At 45.3% G+C, this 17,711-nt stretch overlaps 1 protein-coding gene across 1 annotated transcript in view; it reads left to right on the plus strand.

Annotated features, from left to right (window-relative positions):
• gpatch1 (G patch domain containing 1) overlaps positions 1-17,648 on the plus strand; it is a gene marked incomplete at its 3' end in the record, with an annotated part of 33,603 nt that extends 15,955 nt beyond the window's left edge. Inside the window, 5 exon segments of the mRNA XM_034133291.1 lie at positions 3,311-3,390; positions 6,638-6,869; positions 14,721-14,975; positions 16,045-16,229; positions 17,521-17,648. Of these exon segments, the coding sequence (XP_033989182.1) occupies positions 3,311-3,390; positions 6,638-6,869; positions 14,721-14,975; positions 16,045-16,229; positions 17,521-17,648 (880 nt within the window).
• Positions 17,649-17,711: the final 63 nt, after the last annotated feature.

Consider the following 17,711-nt stretch of genomic DNA (forward strand, 5'->3'; position numbering starts at 1 on the left):
TTTTAAACTCGATGCGCTCTGAAACTACGGCGGCCGAGGACAAAAAATACACATGCGTTAATCGCGTTAAAATAATTAGTGGCGTTAATTTTTTTTTGCGTTAACGCGTTATTAACGCGTTAACTTGACAGCCCTAATTGTATGTAATTATTAACAAATATACTAAGTCTGACTTCTTCATTGACATTTCACAATCTTTCAGGGAACATCCTCTAATGAGCTCACTAAACAAATATCAGTTCACAGAAATGTTATTTAATTTTGACAAGTGGCATGTTTGTATTGAACAGGTTATTTAACAGTGGAATAAAACTATTTAAAACTATTGGAAAGCACAGAAAATGTGTGTGCATTGAGATGAACCATTAAGAGGACATAAACATGAAGTCATGAACACTACCCCAGACATTAGTCGTCTAACTTGAACCTAAGACACCTGTAGCCTCTGCTGACGCACAATAAGGGGAGTGTCCACACAGACACCTGTAGCCTCTGCTGACGCACAATAAGGGGAGTGTCACACAGACACCTGTAGCCTCTGCTGACGCACAATAAGGGGAGTGTCCACACAGACACCTGTAGCCTCTGCTGACGCACAATAAGGGGAGTGTCCACACAGACACCTGTAGCCTCTGCTGACGCACAACAAGGGGAGTGTCCCACACAGACACCTGTAGCCTCTGCTGACGCACAATAAGGGGAGTGTCCACACAGACACCTGTAGCCTCTGCTGACGCACAACAAGGGGAGTGTCCACACAGACACCTGTAGTCTCTGCTGACGCACAATAAGGGGAGTGTCCACACAGACACCTGTAGCCTCTGCTGACGCACAATAAGGGGAGTGTCACACAGACACCTGTAGCCTCTGCTGACGCACAATAAGGGGAGTGTCACACAGACACCTGTAGCCTCTGCTGACGCACAACAAGGGGAGTGTCCACACAGACACCTGTAGCCTCTGCTGACGCACAATAAGGGGAGTGTCACACAGACACCTGTAGCCTCTGCTGACGCACAATAAGGGGAGTGTCACACAGACACCTGTAGCCTCTGCTGACGCACAACAAGGGGAGTGTCCACACAGACACCTGTAGTCTCTGCTGACGCACAGTAAGGGGAGTGTCACACAGACACCTGTAGCCTCTGCTGACGCACAACAAGGGGAGTGTCACACAGACACCTGTAGCCTCTGCTGACGCACAGTAAGGGGAGTGTCCACACAGACACCTGTAGTCTCTGCTGACGCACAGTAAGGGGAGTGTCACACAGACACCTGTAGCCTCTGCTGACGCACAACAAGGGGAGTGTCCACACAGACACCTGTCAACTCTCTGCTGTTCCTCAGCGCCGCCCCCCCTCCCTCCCGCTCACATTATGAATGTAAAGCGTATAGTAATCATAGATAACACGGCAGGGTCCGTGACAGTTTGTTTTCATCTGATTTCAAATAAACAAAGTCTTGGTTTTTAGAATATTAAACTTGTTTCGCCAAATTCAGATGATAAATACAACTTTGAAGCTTGGAAAGGCATAATTACAAGCGGTAACTTAACGTCCCAGCAGGCATCACAACAGCCGGTGCTTCTTGTGAGTGTTGCCCCGGGAAACAAACACAATAACGGTTGTAGCTTTTCTCAGACGTGGAGGGATACTGACTTGTTGTGAAAAGTAACTACAATTCTACCCGTGATATACGCTCATTATATCACGGGTAAGAACCAATCAGATTGCTTGATTTGACTTGTCTGTTTTATAAATACTGATATATACACTCAGCAGTACACCAAGAAGAGAGGTCAGTACTTATATATACTGATATATACACTCAGCAGTACACCAAGAAGAGAGGTCAGTACTTATAAATACTGATATATACACTCAGCAGTACACCAAGAAGAGAGGTCAGTACTTATATATACTGATATATACACTCAGCAGTACACCAAGAAGAGAGGTCAGTACTTATATATACTGATATATACACTCAGCAGTACACCAAGAAGAGAGGTCAGTACTTATATATACTGATATATACACTCAGCAGTACACCAAGAAGAGAGGTCAGTACTTATATATACTGATATATACACTCAGCAGTACACCAAGAAGAGAGGTCAGTACTTATATATACTGATATATACACTCAGCAGTACACCAAGAAGAGAGGTCAGTACTTATATATACTGATATATACACTCAGCAGTACACCAAGAAGAGAGGTCAGTACTTATATATACTGATATATACACTCAGCAGTAAAAGTAGAAGTACTCAGATCTTGTACTTGAGTAAAAGTAGAAGTACTCAGATCTTGTACTTGAGTAAAAGTAGAAGTACTCAGATCTTGTACTTGAGTAAAAGTAGAAGTACTCAGATCTTGTACAAGTACCTCAAAATGTTACTTAAAGGTGGGGTAGGTAAGTTTGAGAAACCGGCTCGAGATACACTTGTTATATTCCATGGAATGCTCTTAACATCCAGATAGCAATGAATATCTGAAGTGCTTTGACAAAAAATCCATAAATAAATATCATCAGTGGAAGCTGTAGTACTGTAAAAAAGCACGACCAATCATCTGAGCCGGCCCGGCTAAAATAACTGGATGGCCTACCTGCCTGTCAGCCTTCCATCTGTGCACAAACTTATCTCGTGCCCTCATTGGTCATGTGCGCGTTCGTGTGTGTTGGAGGAGGGGCTCTGTGAGGAAGTGGCAGATTTTCTCCAGTTGTGTATTTTCAAATTCTAGCGATCTCGAGCTGGTTTCTCAAACTTACCTACCCCACCTTTAAGGACAGAGTAAATCAGTCACTTCTCAACAATGAGCAGGTTTTATTTCACGTTCCATCTTTAGCTCTTCTCCTTCTGTTCTCCTCAGAATACAATACAGCTTTATACGATTATAGTATTATCTACGAGTAAGAGATAACAAGAGAGACCTCTACGAGCTGCTGCTGGAACGAGAAATAACAGTCTGTGATAACTGACATCTCTATAATGTGTGTTTCTATAATGTGTGTTTCCTCTATAATGTGTGTTTCCTCTATAATGTGTGTTTCCTCTATAATGTGTGTTTCCTCTATAATGTGTGTTTCCTCTATAATGTGTGTTTCCTCTATAATGTGTGTTTCCTCTATAATGTGTGTTTCCTCATAATGTGTGTTTCCTCTATAATGTGTGTTTCCTCATAATGTGTGTTTCCTCTATAATGTGTGTTTCCTCTATAATGTGTGTTTCCTCTATAATGTGTGTTTCCTCTATAATGTGTGTTTCCTCTATAATGTGTGTTTTCTCTTCTGATGCGTTCACAGAAAAAAGCAAGGACGCGTCGTACCTGGGGAAGATCCTGGAGGGTTTCACTCTGGCTCAAAACACTCAGGAGCTGAAAACAGTGAGGCTTCAGTGTTGTTGTTGTTGTTGTTGTGTTTGTCCTTACCTCATGGAAAGCGGCGTTGGGTCCCTTGAAAGGCGCTATTTAAATTAAATCTATTATTATTTATTTTGTTGTTATATATATTATTATTGTTAATTAGTTTATCAAATAAACTGTTAAAAATAAAGTCTCTTTGATTATACAAACACTAAAAGATGAAAGTCTTGTTGTGGAGATCCAGCACTCACACAACATGAAAGAATGAAACAGAGAGGAATCAATGAAACACAAACACAGAAATAGTTGAGATTAATCATTATTATTTAGTTGCGCACCACCAAACAACAATGGGGAAACATGACCTTGCTTCAACAGCAACCAATCGCAGAAATGCTCCCACGAACAGAAGAAACACAGGGCAGATATAGGTTTCCTAAACTTGGACATGTTCCAGATGTCCAAAGGTCATCATCTCATGACTTCTTTAGGAGTCTTGCAGGATATGAATTATCCAATTAACAAACTATATATACGTCTGCACATGAACGCACATACATTTCTTCCATTAACTAACACTTAACTGTATTATATCTAAATGTAGTCTCTTTGCATTTCCTCTGAGCTCGGCGTCAGCTCACTTAACGTAATAATTAGCAAAGAGGCTATTCTATGGAAACTGTAATTCAATAACATACCTAGTTACTATGACTAGGTCCAAGACTCATATAACAGTCTTTAAACACATTTTATATTCAAACTAAATTGGTTCCTAAATGAACATTAAAGGTCCCATGTCATGCTTTTCCGGTTATTACCCGTCCCCTTGTGTGTTAAGAAGCTTTTATGTAAACGGTCTGCAGAGTCACAAACCCTCAAAGTACACCCTGTAGCGAGTAAAACTCTAACACAGAGAAGACCTGTCTATGCTGCCCCAGAACGCCCCGTTTGACATCTTTATTTTTCCATTTTTTTCTTCCTGAGTATGGTCCCGTGACGGGCATAGTGACGTGACGGGCATAGTGACGTGACGGGCATAGTCCCGTGACGGGCATAGTGACGTGACGGGCATAGTGACGTGACGGGCATAGTCCCGTGACGGGCATAGTGACGTGACGGGCATAGTGACGTGACGGGCATAGTGACGTGACGGCCATAGTGACGTGACGGGCATAGTGACGTGACGGGCATAGTGACGTGACGGGCATAGTGACGTGACGGGCATAGTCCCGTGACGGGCATAGTGACGTGACGGGCATAGTGACGTGACGGGCATAGTGACGTGACGGCCATAGTGACGTGACGGGCTAGTGACGTGACGGGCAAGTGACGTGACGGGCATAGTCCCGTGACGGGCATAGTCCCGTGACGGCCATAGTGACGTGACGGGCATAGTGACGTGACGGGCATAGTCCCGTGACGGGCATAGTGACGTGACGGGCATAGTGACGTGACGGGCATAGTGACCCATAGTGACGTGACGGGCATAGTGACGTGACGGGCATAGTGACGTGACGGCCATAGTGACGTGACGGGCATATTGACGTGACGGGCATAGTGACGTGACGGGCATAGTGACGTGACGGCCATAGTGACGTGACGGCCATAGTCACGGCCATAGTGACGTGACGGGCATAGTGACGTGACGGGCATAGTCCCGTGACGGCATAGTGACGTGACGGGCATAGTGACGTGACGGGCATAGTCCCGTGACGGGCATAGTGACGTGACGGGCATAGTGACGTGACGGGCATAGTCCCGTGACGGGCATAGTGACGTGACGGGCATAGTGACGTGACGGGCATAGTGACGTGACGGGCATAGTGACGTGACGGGCATAGTCCCGTGACGGGCATAGTGACGTGACGGGCATAGTGACGTGACGGGCATAGTGACGTGACGGCCATAGTGACGTGACGGGCATAGTGACGTGACGGGCATAGTGACGTGACGGGCATAGTCCCGTGACGGACATAGTGACGTGACGGGCATAGTCCCGTGACGGCATAGTGACGTGACGGGCATAGTGACGTGACGGGCATAGTCCCGTGACGGGCATAGTGACGTGACGGCATAGTGACGTGACGGGCATAGTCCCGTGACGGGCCATAGTGACGTGACGGGCATAGTGACGTGACGGGCATAGTGACGTGACGGGCATAGTGACGTGACGGGCATAGTCCCGTGACGGGCATAGTGACGTGACGGGCATAGTGACGTGACGGGCATAGTCCCGTGACGGGCATAGTGACGTGACGGGCATAGTGACGTGACGGGCATAGTCCCGTGACGGCATAGTGACGTGACGGGCATAGTCCCGTGACGGGCATAGTGACGTGACGGCCATAGTCCCGTGACGGGCATAGTGACGTGACGGGCATAGTGACGTGACGGGCATAGTGACGTGACGGGCATAGTCCCGTGACGGGCATAGTGACGTGACTGGCATAGTGCCCTGACGGCCCCCCAACACGGCACCCAGACCCCACGCAGCATTCCCCTCTGTTTGTCATTACTGGTGTCATTTCCTGGTTGCTAACAAACGCCATTGTAAAACATAATCTCTGATGTTCCGCTGTAACGGTGGTGGACTCATCAGAACAGAGTGGGCGAGCTGACCAATCAGAGCACAGTGGGCTCACACGGGGGGGGGGGCAGGAGCTCCAACAAGCCGTGTAGGACAGAGAGTGAATACACAGACTATACAGAGATGCTGTTTGAGAAACCAATGAGAGTTTGGAACATTGAACAATGTACATCTATTCTAGTAGACCTCAACAAGGGAACTATGATCAGTAGAAATGGCCGTGACATGGGACCTTTAATAATTATATAATTAAAATATGTTTTTTAATTATATATCATTATATATTATTATTAATCTTAATCTAATCTTATTTTTTTTACTTAATATAATACATATTAAAATAAACACCTTCATTATTATTATTTCTTTCAATTAACTTAGCATTATTTATTATTATTTATTATTATTTATTATTATTTGTATTAATCAATCATTTAAATTCCCTCCTGTATTATTATTGTAATTATATTCATAGTTATTCAAAGTAAAGAAGTGTCTCTCTATTCAAATTAAACTCCTTCATCTTTACATTCATAATGATCATTATGACCGCGAAAACCAAATCTTGTTTTTATAAAGAAAATAATTGTCTTTGAAAATAATGATAACACATTGTGTTGATAACCTGTAATTAGTGTGAAGACCTGTCTCTGTATTAAACTGATCTCCTGTCCCCTTCAGATCTTCCCTCCTCCCTGCCTGCCTCCAGACTTCCGTCCAATCCGTCGTGTCCGTCCCCCTCCGGACGTGTCTCACCTGTCGGGGGTGAGTCCGGCTCTGGCCGAGGCTCTGAGGCTCTCCAGGGGCCACATGGTGCCGGAGGTATCCCAGCAGGGGGTCCCTCAGCAGGGGAGCCGACACCAGCTGGACTCCGGCCAGAGGAGGGCGCTGCTGGGGGAGGACGCCCTGCAGGGTAGGAACTCTTCAAAGCTCTCCTGTCATGCAGAATGCACTTTCTGATGTTTCTCCATCACACCAGAGCAGGGTGGGCACACCTTGTGGCTCGGGGCCACTATGGGTTTAAAATGTTACGTGAGGGCCGGGCCAGGAGCAGATCGGTGAACATAGCTGTCCACTCCTCATTATACACTCGGCAGGTGAATTAGGTTCAAAGGTGAGTTAGGTTCAAAGGTGAATTAGGTTCAAAGGTGAGTTAGGTTCAAAGGTGAGTTAGGTTCAAAGGTGAGTTAGGTTCAAAGGTGAATTAGGTTCAAAGGTGAGTTAGGTTCAAAGGTGAGTTAGGTTCAAAGGTGGGTTAGGTTCAAAGGTGAGTTAGGTTCAAAGGTGAATTAGGTTCAAAGGTGAGTTAGGTTCAAAGGTGGGTTAGGTTCAAAGGTGAATTAGGTTCAAAGGTGAGTTAGGTTCAAAGGTGAGTTAGGTTCAAAGGTGGGTTAGGTTCAAAGGTGAGTTAGGTTCAAAGGTGAATTAGGTTCAAAGGTGAATTAGGTTCAAAGGTGAGTTAGGTTCAAAGGTGAGTTAGGTTCAAAGGTGGGTTAGGTTCAAAGGTGAGTTAGGTTCAAAGGTGAGTTAGGTTCAAAGGTGGGTTAGGTTCAAAGGTGAGTTAGGTTCAAAGGTGAGATAGGTTCAAAGGTGAGTTAGGTTCAAAGGTGAGTTAGGTTCAAAGGTGAGTTAGGTTCAAAGGTGAGATAGGTTCAAAGGTGAGTTAGGTTCAAAGGTGAGTTAGGTTCAAAGGTGAGTTAGGTTCAAAGGTGAGTTAGGTTCAAAGGTGAGTTAGGTTCAAAGGTGAGTTAGGTTCAAAGGTGAGTTAGGTTCAAAGGTGAATTAGGTTCAAAGGTGAATTAGGTTCAAAGGTGAGTTAGGTTCAAAGGTGAGTTAGGTTCAAAGGTGGGTTAGGTTCAAAGGTGAGTTAGGTTCAAAGGTGAGTTAGGTTCAAAGGTGGGTTAGGTTCAAAGGTGAGTTAGGTTCAAAGGTGAGTTAGGTTCAACGGTGAATTAGGTTCAACGGTGAGTTAGGTTCAAAGGTGAGTTAGGTTCAAAGGTGGGTTAGGTTCAAAGGTGAGTTAGGTTCAAAGGTGAGTTAGGTTCAAAGGTGAGTTAGGTTCAAAGGTGAATTATTGTGTCATCATTTGCGTCATGACGTAACCGTTTACGTGCCTTCTAATGACCCACACAGCGTTTTACGTCGCTGATTTTCTCCGCAACACCGCTCACAACAACATCAGTAGAGGACTGCGTCGGGTAGTTTTTAATCATACGAAGCCAGATACAATTAAAGAACTACTTCTCCAGCCGTACCTTTCTCCAGAGTGCCGTGGTGTTTATTAAAGTGGTTCAGCTGCATTACTGCCCGCTGCAGTGCTGCTCGTCTACCGGAGTTTATTCTCCCGTTAACTCGTGGCAGCGGCCGCTGGAAAGTATTCTCTGTCTGACTGTCACACAAGCAGCTGATAGATATCCCCCCCCCCATCAGTGAATGTGTTTCAGTCTGAAAGCTGTTCGGCATCACAACGCTGTTATGAAAGTGTCTCTGGCATTCTCCAGGTGATGTTAGCATAGCAACCGAAGCTAATCAGACTATCTTGACTACTTGTTGCTATCATATTGTGGCACAAGCCGTTTTCTACACGCATATTTTACTGGCGTAGTTTTCGTTATGATTGTACTTGTGATGGCCGCATGTAGCCCATGTATTGATCCGATAGCTGCTATAATACAAAACAACAGGCAAACGTCTGCCTCTTCACAATGATCAATAACAGTGAACGGATGGTCATTAAAGTAAGGTCAAATAAACAGAATCACACTCAGCCCGGTTAGTGTTGCCTGACTTTATATAAGTGTTTTTTATAAGTGTGTGGTTGCGTTCTACTCACTTTGCTCAGCGCTACTCAGTTACAACGTGTATTTGCCATGAACTGTTATTGCTGCTCAGGTTAATCTCGACCTCCTCCAATGTAAGCGTGACGTATTTGGTTCTCAGATCTATCCGGGTTGCCGAGTGGGGCCAGCTGAGAGAATAGACCAGACTCTAGCACAGGTCAATGTGTCTAGAGTGCGCCATCTAGTGGGATCAACTGAAATGCCGGGTATTGCAGGAAAAAGGCTAAATGAATGCGGTCTTTACGATAATTTGGACAATTTTGTACCAATATTCGGCGGGCCGGATTCTAAAGCCCAACGGGCCGTATATGGCCCGTTGGGCTTTAGTTTGCCCATGCCTGCACTGGAGGCTTCTCAATACTCTAATTTCCCCTCCTCGACTCCTATCCTCGACTCCTATCCTCGAGACCTAGTCCCGCTCACAGGAGATGCGAGCCGAGGACTCGAGGAGGGGAACCGAGGAGAGAGGAGGGGAGCCGAGGAGAGAGGAGGGGAGCCGAGGAGAGAGGAGGGGAAGCAGCAGGCGGTTAGAGAAATGAGAACTCCTCTCCTCTGAGCGGTCATTTTAAAGAGACGTCCATTAATGATGACAGGAGGCACAGCAGCCCTCTGTCTGATGGACAGATGTGTTCATGACCACTTCTATATTTACTTTGATTCATTCACAGTGCGGTATAATGAGACAATAACAGGCTACAGATGCAGACATATATACACACATATATATTTATATAAATATATACAATTTAAAGTATGAGAGCACTCTCATAACGTAACACAATCAGAGACTGGATATAATCATCAGGCTGCAGCCGTTGTGTATTTTATTTTGTGAAGCACTAAATGGTTTTAGAAACATCTGGACTCTTAGTTTGTAGATATCTACTAAACTAAAGCAAAGAGAGTAGGCCTGTTATACTGAGTGATATATATGATACACACTGCTCTGCTTTCTGCACGGACCTCACAGCTGGTCTCTCTGGAAACATCGCGTCTGATGAAAGCAGTTAATAAAATAATAGTAATGCAGAGCTGAGATCAGTCCGGCCGTGCGCCACGCCTCCACCGCTCCTGGAAATGCATCCACGAAGGAGCCGTGGAGGACCGTGGAGGACCCATCAGTGTCTCCTCGGTTAGAGCTCCTCCAGAGAGCCTCCTCCACGCTCGGTCCTCGATGTGCATTTAGAGAAATGAGATGTCCTTCAACATGGCGCGCTGAAATTCATTTCCGGGTCACTACCGGAGGACCGAGGAGTCGAGGGGTAGAGGAGTCGAGGAGGGGAAATGAGAGTATTGAGAAACCTCTCGTGTGTCCCCGGTGTGTCAGGAGGAGACTCACAAAGTGATGTCTTCTCTACATCACCGTGTCCCCCCGTGTGTCCCCCATGTGTCCCCGGTGTGTCCCCCATGTGTCCCCGGTGTCCCCCCCGTGTGTCCCCGGTGTGTCCCCGGTGTGTCCCCGGTGTGTTCCCGGTGTGTCCCCGGTGTGTCAGGAGACTCTCAAAGTGTCAGGAAATAAACCCCTCTCTCTTTTCCTCCGTACCCACATCTCTAAAAACGGGGGATCAACGGAGCTGATCCAGATTTGCTGCGTCATGACCACATGACTAAAATGTGGGCGGGCTTTACACCCACGGGCCAATCAGAAACGTTGCTGTCAGAAACAATGAGACGTGTTCTGGAAGTTATATGGTCTGTGTTCACATTAGCATGCTAACACTCAGAGCTAACCTGTACTGGAGAGAGCATGTGTGAAGAAGCAGGAAATCAAAAGGAAGTCACCTTGTGGTAAACCTGAGAGAGAGAAAGAGTTTGAGCTCCATGCTGTTTCAGAGAGAATCCTTCATGTGGTTTGGAACATGATATGGAGTTTAGTCACGGCAGCATTTAGCTGAGTTTCTGCTGGGAGAGTTCTCCTGATGAGATCTACTCTCTCTCTGAAGCTACTGACCCAGAGTCAGCTCTTTAGTAACAGCTGGGAGAGTTCTCCTGATGAGATCTACTCTCTCTCTGAAGCTACTGACCCAGAGTCAGCTCTTTAGTAACAGCTGGGAGAGTTCTCCTGATGAGATCTACTCTCTCTCTCAAGCTACTGACCCAGAGTCAGCTCTTTAGTAACAGCTGGGAGAATTCTCCTGATGAGATCTACTCTCTCTCTGAAGCTACTGACCCAGAGTCAGCTCTTTAGTAACAGCTGGAGAGTTCTCCTGATGAGATCTACTCTCTCTCTGAAGCTACTGACCCAGAGTCAGGTCTTTAGTAACAGCTGGGAGAGTTCTCCTGATGAGATCTACTCTCTCTCTGAAGCTACTGACCCAGAGTCAGCTCTTTAGTAACAGCTGGGAGAGTTCTCCTGATGAGATCTACTCTCTCTCTGAAGCTACTGACCCAGAGTCAGCTCTTTAGTAACAGCTGGGAGAGTTCTCCTGATGAGATCTACTCTCTCTCTGAAGCTACTGACCCAGAGTCAGCTCTTTAGTAACAGCTGGGAGAGTTCTCCTGATGAGATCTACTCTCTCTCTGAAGCTACTGACCCAGAGTCAGCTCTTTAGTAACAGTTGGGAGAATTCTCCTGATGAGATCTACTCTCTCTCTGAAGCTACTGACCCAGAGTCAGCTCTTTAGTAACAGCTGGGAGAGTTCTCCTGATGAGATCTACTCTCTCTCTCAAGCTACTGACCCAGAGTCAGCTCTTTAGTAACAGCTGGAAGAGTTCTCCTGATGAGATCTACTCTCTCTCTGAAGCTACTGACCCAGAGTCAGCTCCTTAGTAACAGCTGGGAGAGTTCTCCTGATGAGATCTACTCTCTCTCTCAAGCTACTGACCCAGAGTCAGCTCTTTAGTAACAGCTGGGAGAGTTCTCCTGATGAGATCTACTCTCTCTCTGAAGCTACTGACCCAGAGTCAGCTCTTTAGTAACAGCTGGGAGAGTTCTCCTGATGAGATCTACTCTCTCTCTGAAGCTACTGACCCAGAGTCAGCTCTTTAGTAACAGCTGGGAGAGTTCTCCTGATGAGATCTACTCTCTCTCCGAAGCTACTGACCCAGAGTCAGCTCCTTAGTAACAGCTGGGAGAGTTCTCCTGATGAGATCTACTCTCTCTCTCAAGCTACTGACCCAGAGTCAGCTCTTTAGTAACAGCTGGGAGAGTTCTCCTGATGAGATCTACTCTCTCTCTGAAGCTACTGACCCAGAGTCAGCTCTTTAGTAACAGCTGGGAGAGTTCTCCTGATGAGATCTACTCTCTCTCTGAAGCTACTGACCCAGAGTCAGCTCTTTAGTAACAGCTGGGAGAGTTCTCCTGATGAGATCTACTCTCTCTCTGAAGCTACTGACCCAGAGTCAGCTCTTTAGTAACAGCTGGGAGAGTTCTCCTGATGAGATCTACTCTCTCTCTGAAGCTACTGACCCAGAGTCAGCTCTTTAGTAACAGCTGGGAGAGTTCTCCTGATGAGATCTACTCTCTCTCTCAAGCTACTGACCCAGAGTCAGCTCTTTAGTAACAGCTGGGAGAGTTCTCCTGATGAGATCTACTCTCTCTCTGAAGCTACTGACCCAGAGTCAGCTCTTTAGTAACAGCTGGGAGAGTTCTCCTGATGAGATCTACTCTCTCTCTGAAGCTACTGACCCAGAGTCAGCTCTTTAGTAACAGTTGGGAGAATTCTCCTGATGAGATCTACTCTCTCTCTGAAGCTACTGACCCAGAGTCAGCTCTTTAGTAACAGTTGGGAGAATTCTCCTGATGAGATCTACTCTCTCTCTGAAGCTACTGACCCAGAGTCAGCTCTTTAGTAACAGCTGGGAGAGTTCTCCTGATGAGATCTACTCTCTCTCTGCAAGCTACTGACCCAGAGTCAGCTCTTTAGTAACAGCTGGGAGAGTTCTCCTGATGAGATCTACTCTCTCTCTGAAGCTACTGACCCAGAGTCAGCTCTTTAGTAACAGCTGGGAGAGTTCTCCTGATGAGATCTACTCTCTCTCTGAAGCTACTGACCCAGAGTCAGCTCCTTAGTAACAGCTGGGAGAGTTCTCCTGATGAGATCTACTCTCTCTCTGAAGCTACTGACCCAGAGTCAGCTCTTTAGTAACAGCTGGGAGAGTTCTCCTGATGAGATCTACTCTCTCTCTGAAGCTACTGACCCAGAGTCAGCTCTTTAGTAACAGCTGGGAGAGTTCTCCTGATGAGATCTACTCTCTCTCTGAAGCTACTGACCCAGAGTCAGCTCCTTTAGTAACAGCTGGGAGAGTTCTCCTGATGAGATCTACTCTCTCTCTGAAGCTACTGACCCAGAGTCAGCTCTTTAGTAACAGCTGGGAGAGTTCTCCTGATGAGATCTACTCTCTCTCTCAAGCTACTGACCCAGAGTCAGCTCTTTAGTAACAGCTGGGAGAGTTCTCCTGATGAGATCTACTCTCTCTCTGAAGCTACTGACCCAGAGTCAGCTCTTTAGTAACAGCTGGGAGAGTTCTCCTGATGAGATCTACTCTCTCTCTGAAGCTACTGACCCAGAGTCAGCTCTTTAGTAACAGCTGGGAGAGTTCTCCTGATGAGATCTACTCTCTCTCTGAAGCTACTGACCCAGAGTCAGCTCTTTAGTAACAGCTGGGAGAGTTCTCCTGATGAGATCTACTCTCTCTCTGAAGCTACTGACCCAGAGTCAGCTCTTTAGTAACAGCTGGGAGAATTCTCCTGATGAGATCTACTCTCTCTCTGAAGCTACTGACCCAGAGTCAGCTCTTTAGTAACAGCTGGGAGAGTTCTCCTGATGAGATCTACTCTCTCTCTGAAGCTACTGACCCAGAGTCAGCTCTTTAGTAACAGCTGGGAGAGTTCTCCTGATGAGATCTACTCTCTCTCTGAAGCTACTGACCCAGAGTCAGCTCTTTAGTAACAGCTGGGAGAGTTCTCCTGATGAGATCTACTCTCTCTCTCAAGCTACTGACCCAGAGTCAGCTCTTTAGTAACAGCTGGGAGAGTTCTCCTGATGAGATCTACTCTCTCTCTGAAGCTACTGACCCAGAGTCAGCTCTTTAGTAACAGCTGGGAGAGTTCTCCTGATGAGATCTACTCTCTCTCTGAAGCTACTGACCCAGAGTCAGCTCTTTAGTAACAGCTGGGAGAGTTCTCCTGATGAGATCTACTCTCTCTCTGAAGCTACTGACCCAGAGTCAGCTCTTTAGTAACAGCTGGGAGAGTTCTCCTGATGAGATCTACTCTCTCTCTGAAGCTACTGACCCAGAGTCAGCTCTTTAGTAACAGCTGGAAGAGTTCTCCTGATGAGATCTACTCTCTCTCTGAAGCTACTGACCCAGAGTCAGCTCTTTAGTAACAGCTGGGAAGAGTTCTCCTGATGAGATCTACTCTCTCTCTGAAGCTACTGACCCAGAGTCAGCTCTTTAGTAACAGCTGGGAGAGTTCTCCTGATGAGATCTACTCTCTCTCTGCAAGCTACTGACCCAGAGTCAGCTCTTTAGTAACAGCTGGGAAGAGTTCTCCTGATGAGATCTACTCTCTCTCTGAAGCTACTGACCCAGAGTCAGCTCTTTAGTAACAGCTGGGAAGAGTTCTCCTGATGAGATCTACTCTCTCTCTGAAGCTACTGACCCAGAGTCAGCTCTTTAGTAACAGCTGGGAGAGTTCTCCTGATGAGATCTACTCTCTCTCTGAAGCTACTGACCCAGAGTCAGCGTTTCTCTATCAGCTGAAACTGAGGGAAATGAGGGATTTCTAAAATGATCTGTTTGGTTTTTGAGCAAAACACTTCATAGACATGTTTTTATATATTTGTATATATCTGAGACCCATAATACATGCCTGAAAATAACATGACAGGAGACCTTTAAGATAAGATGGACCTTTATTAATCCCTGTGGGGTCAGAATGAAAAACATATAACCGATATGATTGTGTTCCCCCGCTCAGGTCCCAGCTCCGTCCTGGAGCTTCTGAAGCCTGAAGACAGGAAGCGACTGCTGGACCTCCGAACCTCCACCCCCAACTCCACCTCCCATGATGCACTGCGGCGTCCAGATGTGGGCGTCGGCCTGCAGCAGGAGGCTCTGACAGCATGGAGGGGGGTGCCGGCGTCCAATCAGAGCTTCCGACCGTTCGACAAGGACCCGAGCAAACAGGCGCGCTACGACCTGTACCTGAACTGCCTGAAGCAGGGCGACAGAGGTACTACAAGTCCCAGCATGCACTCTGATCCTCAGCAGACACATCATCAACATATTACAAATTAAAAACACTATATATACATATTACTAAATTAGAATACTCTCTAATATACGGGTTATTGAAATCTGTCTCGAGTAGAAGTACACACATCCTGTACTCGAGTAGAAGTACACACATCCTGTACTCGAGTAGAAGTACACACACCCTTTACTCAAGTAGAAGTACAGATACTCGTGTTTAAAAATACTCTGGTGAAAGTAGAAGTACTGACTAAACTTCATTACTCAAGTAGAAGTACATACATCCTGTACTCGAGTAGAAGTACATACATCCTGTACTCGAGTAGAAGTACACACACCCTTTACTCAAGTAGAAGTACAGATACTCGTGTTTAAAAATACTCTGGTGAAAGTAGAAGTACTGACTAAACTTCATTACTCAAGTAGAAGTACACACATCCTGTATTCAAGTAGAAGTACACACATCCTGTACTCAAGTAGAAGTACACACATCCTTTACTCAAGTAGAAGTACAGATACTCGTGTTTAAAAATACTCTGGTGAAAGTAGAAGTACTGACTAAACTTCATTACTTAAGTAGAAGTACACACATCCTGTATTAAAGTAGAAGTACACACATCCTGTACTCAAGTAGAAGTACACACACCCTTTACTCAAGTAGAAGTACAGATACTCGTGTTTAAAAATACTCTGGTGAAAGTAGAAGTACTGACTAAACTTCTTTACTCAAGTAGAAGTACACACATCCTTTACTCAAGTAGAAGTACAGATACTCGTGTTTAAAAATACTCTGGTGAAAGTAGAAGTACTGACTAAACTTCTTTACTCAAGTCAAAGTAAAGAGGCTTTGAAATGTACTTCAGTAAAAAGTACCCATACCTAGCAGCTGTTTTAAAGAGTACCTGACCTCCTTGTGGTGCTCGTGGAGCACGATGGCAGTTCACGTGCGTGCTCCACTTTCATGTATTCATGTATTCATGTATTCATGTATTCATGTATTCATGTATTCATGTATTCATGTATTCATGTATTACTCCATGCGCCCTCAGACGGGCTGGAGCAGAGTCTGGACCCCGGCATGACGGAGTGGGAGCGCAGCAGAGAGAGAGACGAGTTCGTCCGAGCGTCCATCCTCTACAGACCGTCCTCCTCCTTCCTCTCCTCTCGCTTCACCAGAGCCAAGAGAGGGGAGGAGGAGCAGCAGGAGGAAGAGGAGGAGGGCAAGGAGCAGGAGGTACAGCAGGGGGCGCTAACACATGCTAACACACAGTATGACTGATACAAGAGCTTTCAACATGCACAACAACTCATAACATACTTGAATTGTTAACGGGGGGGAGACATTCTTCAGATGGCCAGTCCGCCCCTGAAAAGGGTCTGCACACGTTATTATTAATTATTGTAATACAAATAACAGTGTTTCCCATACATCGACATACAAACCCCACAGATCCTAAACTCCGGTGTGTCTCGCTCATGAAGGCGAGACACGGCAGGCACACACATCGTTTTTCATGCACTGATCAATTTTGAGATTTTGTGCTATTTTGATTCCATAACATGTTTTCTTTCAAGCTTTTGGATGGAAAATGTACAAAATACACATTTAGGTGTTTATTTGACTATAGTTTGTCTATTTGCGTCTGTAGGTTTCTCCTCAATTCACCAAAAGTTAGCTTTCTAACGTAACATAATGTGCCGCGACCGCTGTTTGCACCATGTCATCGTTGGAAAGCTCCGTCTCTCCTGCACAATCTCATCGGATCCAAATATGGTCATTTCCTTTGTGTCAGCAACCAATCGTGAAAGTGCAAAGGGGTCTTAAACCAAGAAACTAAATCTCATTGGCTGGTGAACAAACCTTCCAGTTATATTCCTATCAATATTATGAAGGCTTTTACAGAAGGGTTTGTTCATATATCATTCATAGGCTAAATTATATAACATTTTATACCTAAAAACATGGCGAAAATTGATATTTTAGAGCAGTATTTTCTGATGTATGGAGTGATACAAAGAGATACCCTAAATCCCTTCTGTAGAAACTTTAGATTCTGACATGACTACAAAATGAAACAAGAATTTCGAACCTGGCTTTATCCAAAGTTCAGAATTGTGTTCCTGAAAGTATTAAGATATGCGCATATTTAATGAGTTATGGCTCATTTGCATGGGGGGGGTCGCGACCCCCACTTTGGGAACCCCTGCTCTAATGCATGCAGTATAACTTATTTCATATTTCCATATATCTAGTCATTATAATCTAACTTTTTCTCCTAGAAAGAAATGCTCAATAAAATACTTTAAGAATTAAAGCATTTTTGAAAGATTATACATTTGGCTGAATTATTTAAATTTATTTAAATTTATTTTTAATATTCCCATTTTCTCATTGTATATGTATTTATTTGAACTATAGTGTACAATAAAACAAATATTATTTTGGCACTTTTTAAACAATTTGACTTTAGTTGTAAATCTCTCATTGTTTGTTTGTTTGTTTGTTTGTTTGTTTGTGTTCTCAGGTTGTCGTTGACGACCAGCAGGCGGCGGTGAACATGAAGATGTTCGGGAAACTGACGAGAGAAACGTTCGAGTGGCATCCAGACAAACTGCTCTGCAAGAGATTCAACATCCCAGACCCTCACCCTGGGTAACACACACACTCACACTCACTGCCACACACACACACACTCACTGCCCACACACACACTCA

Source organism: Trematomus bernacchii, unplaced genomic scaffold, assembly GCF_902827165.1.
Source record: "Trematomus bernacchii unplaced genomic scaffold, fTreBer1.1, whole genome shotgun sequence".
In the NCBI taxonomy this organism is placed as follows: Eukaryota; Metazoa; Chordata; class Actinopteri; order Perciformes; family Nototheniidae; genus Trematomus; species Trematomus bernacchii.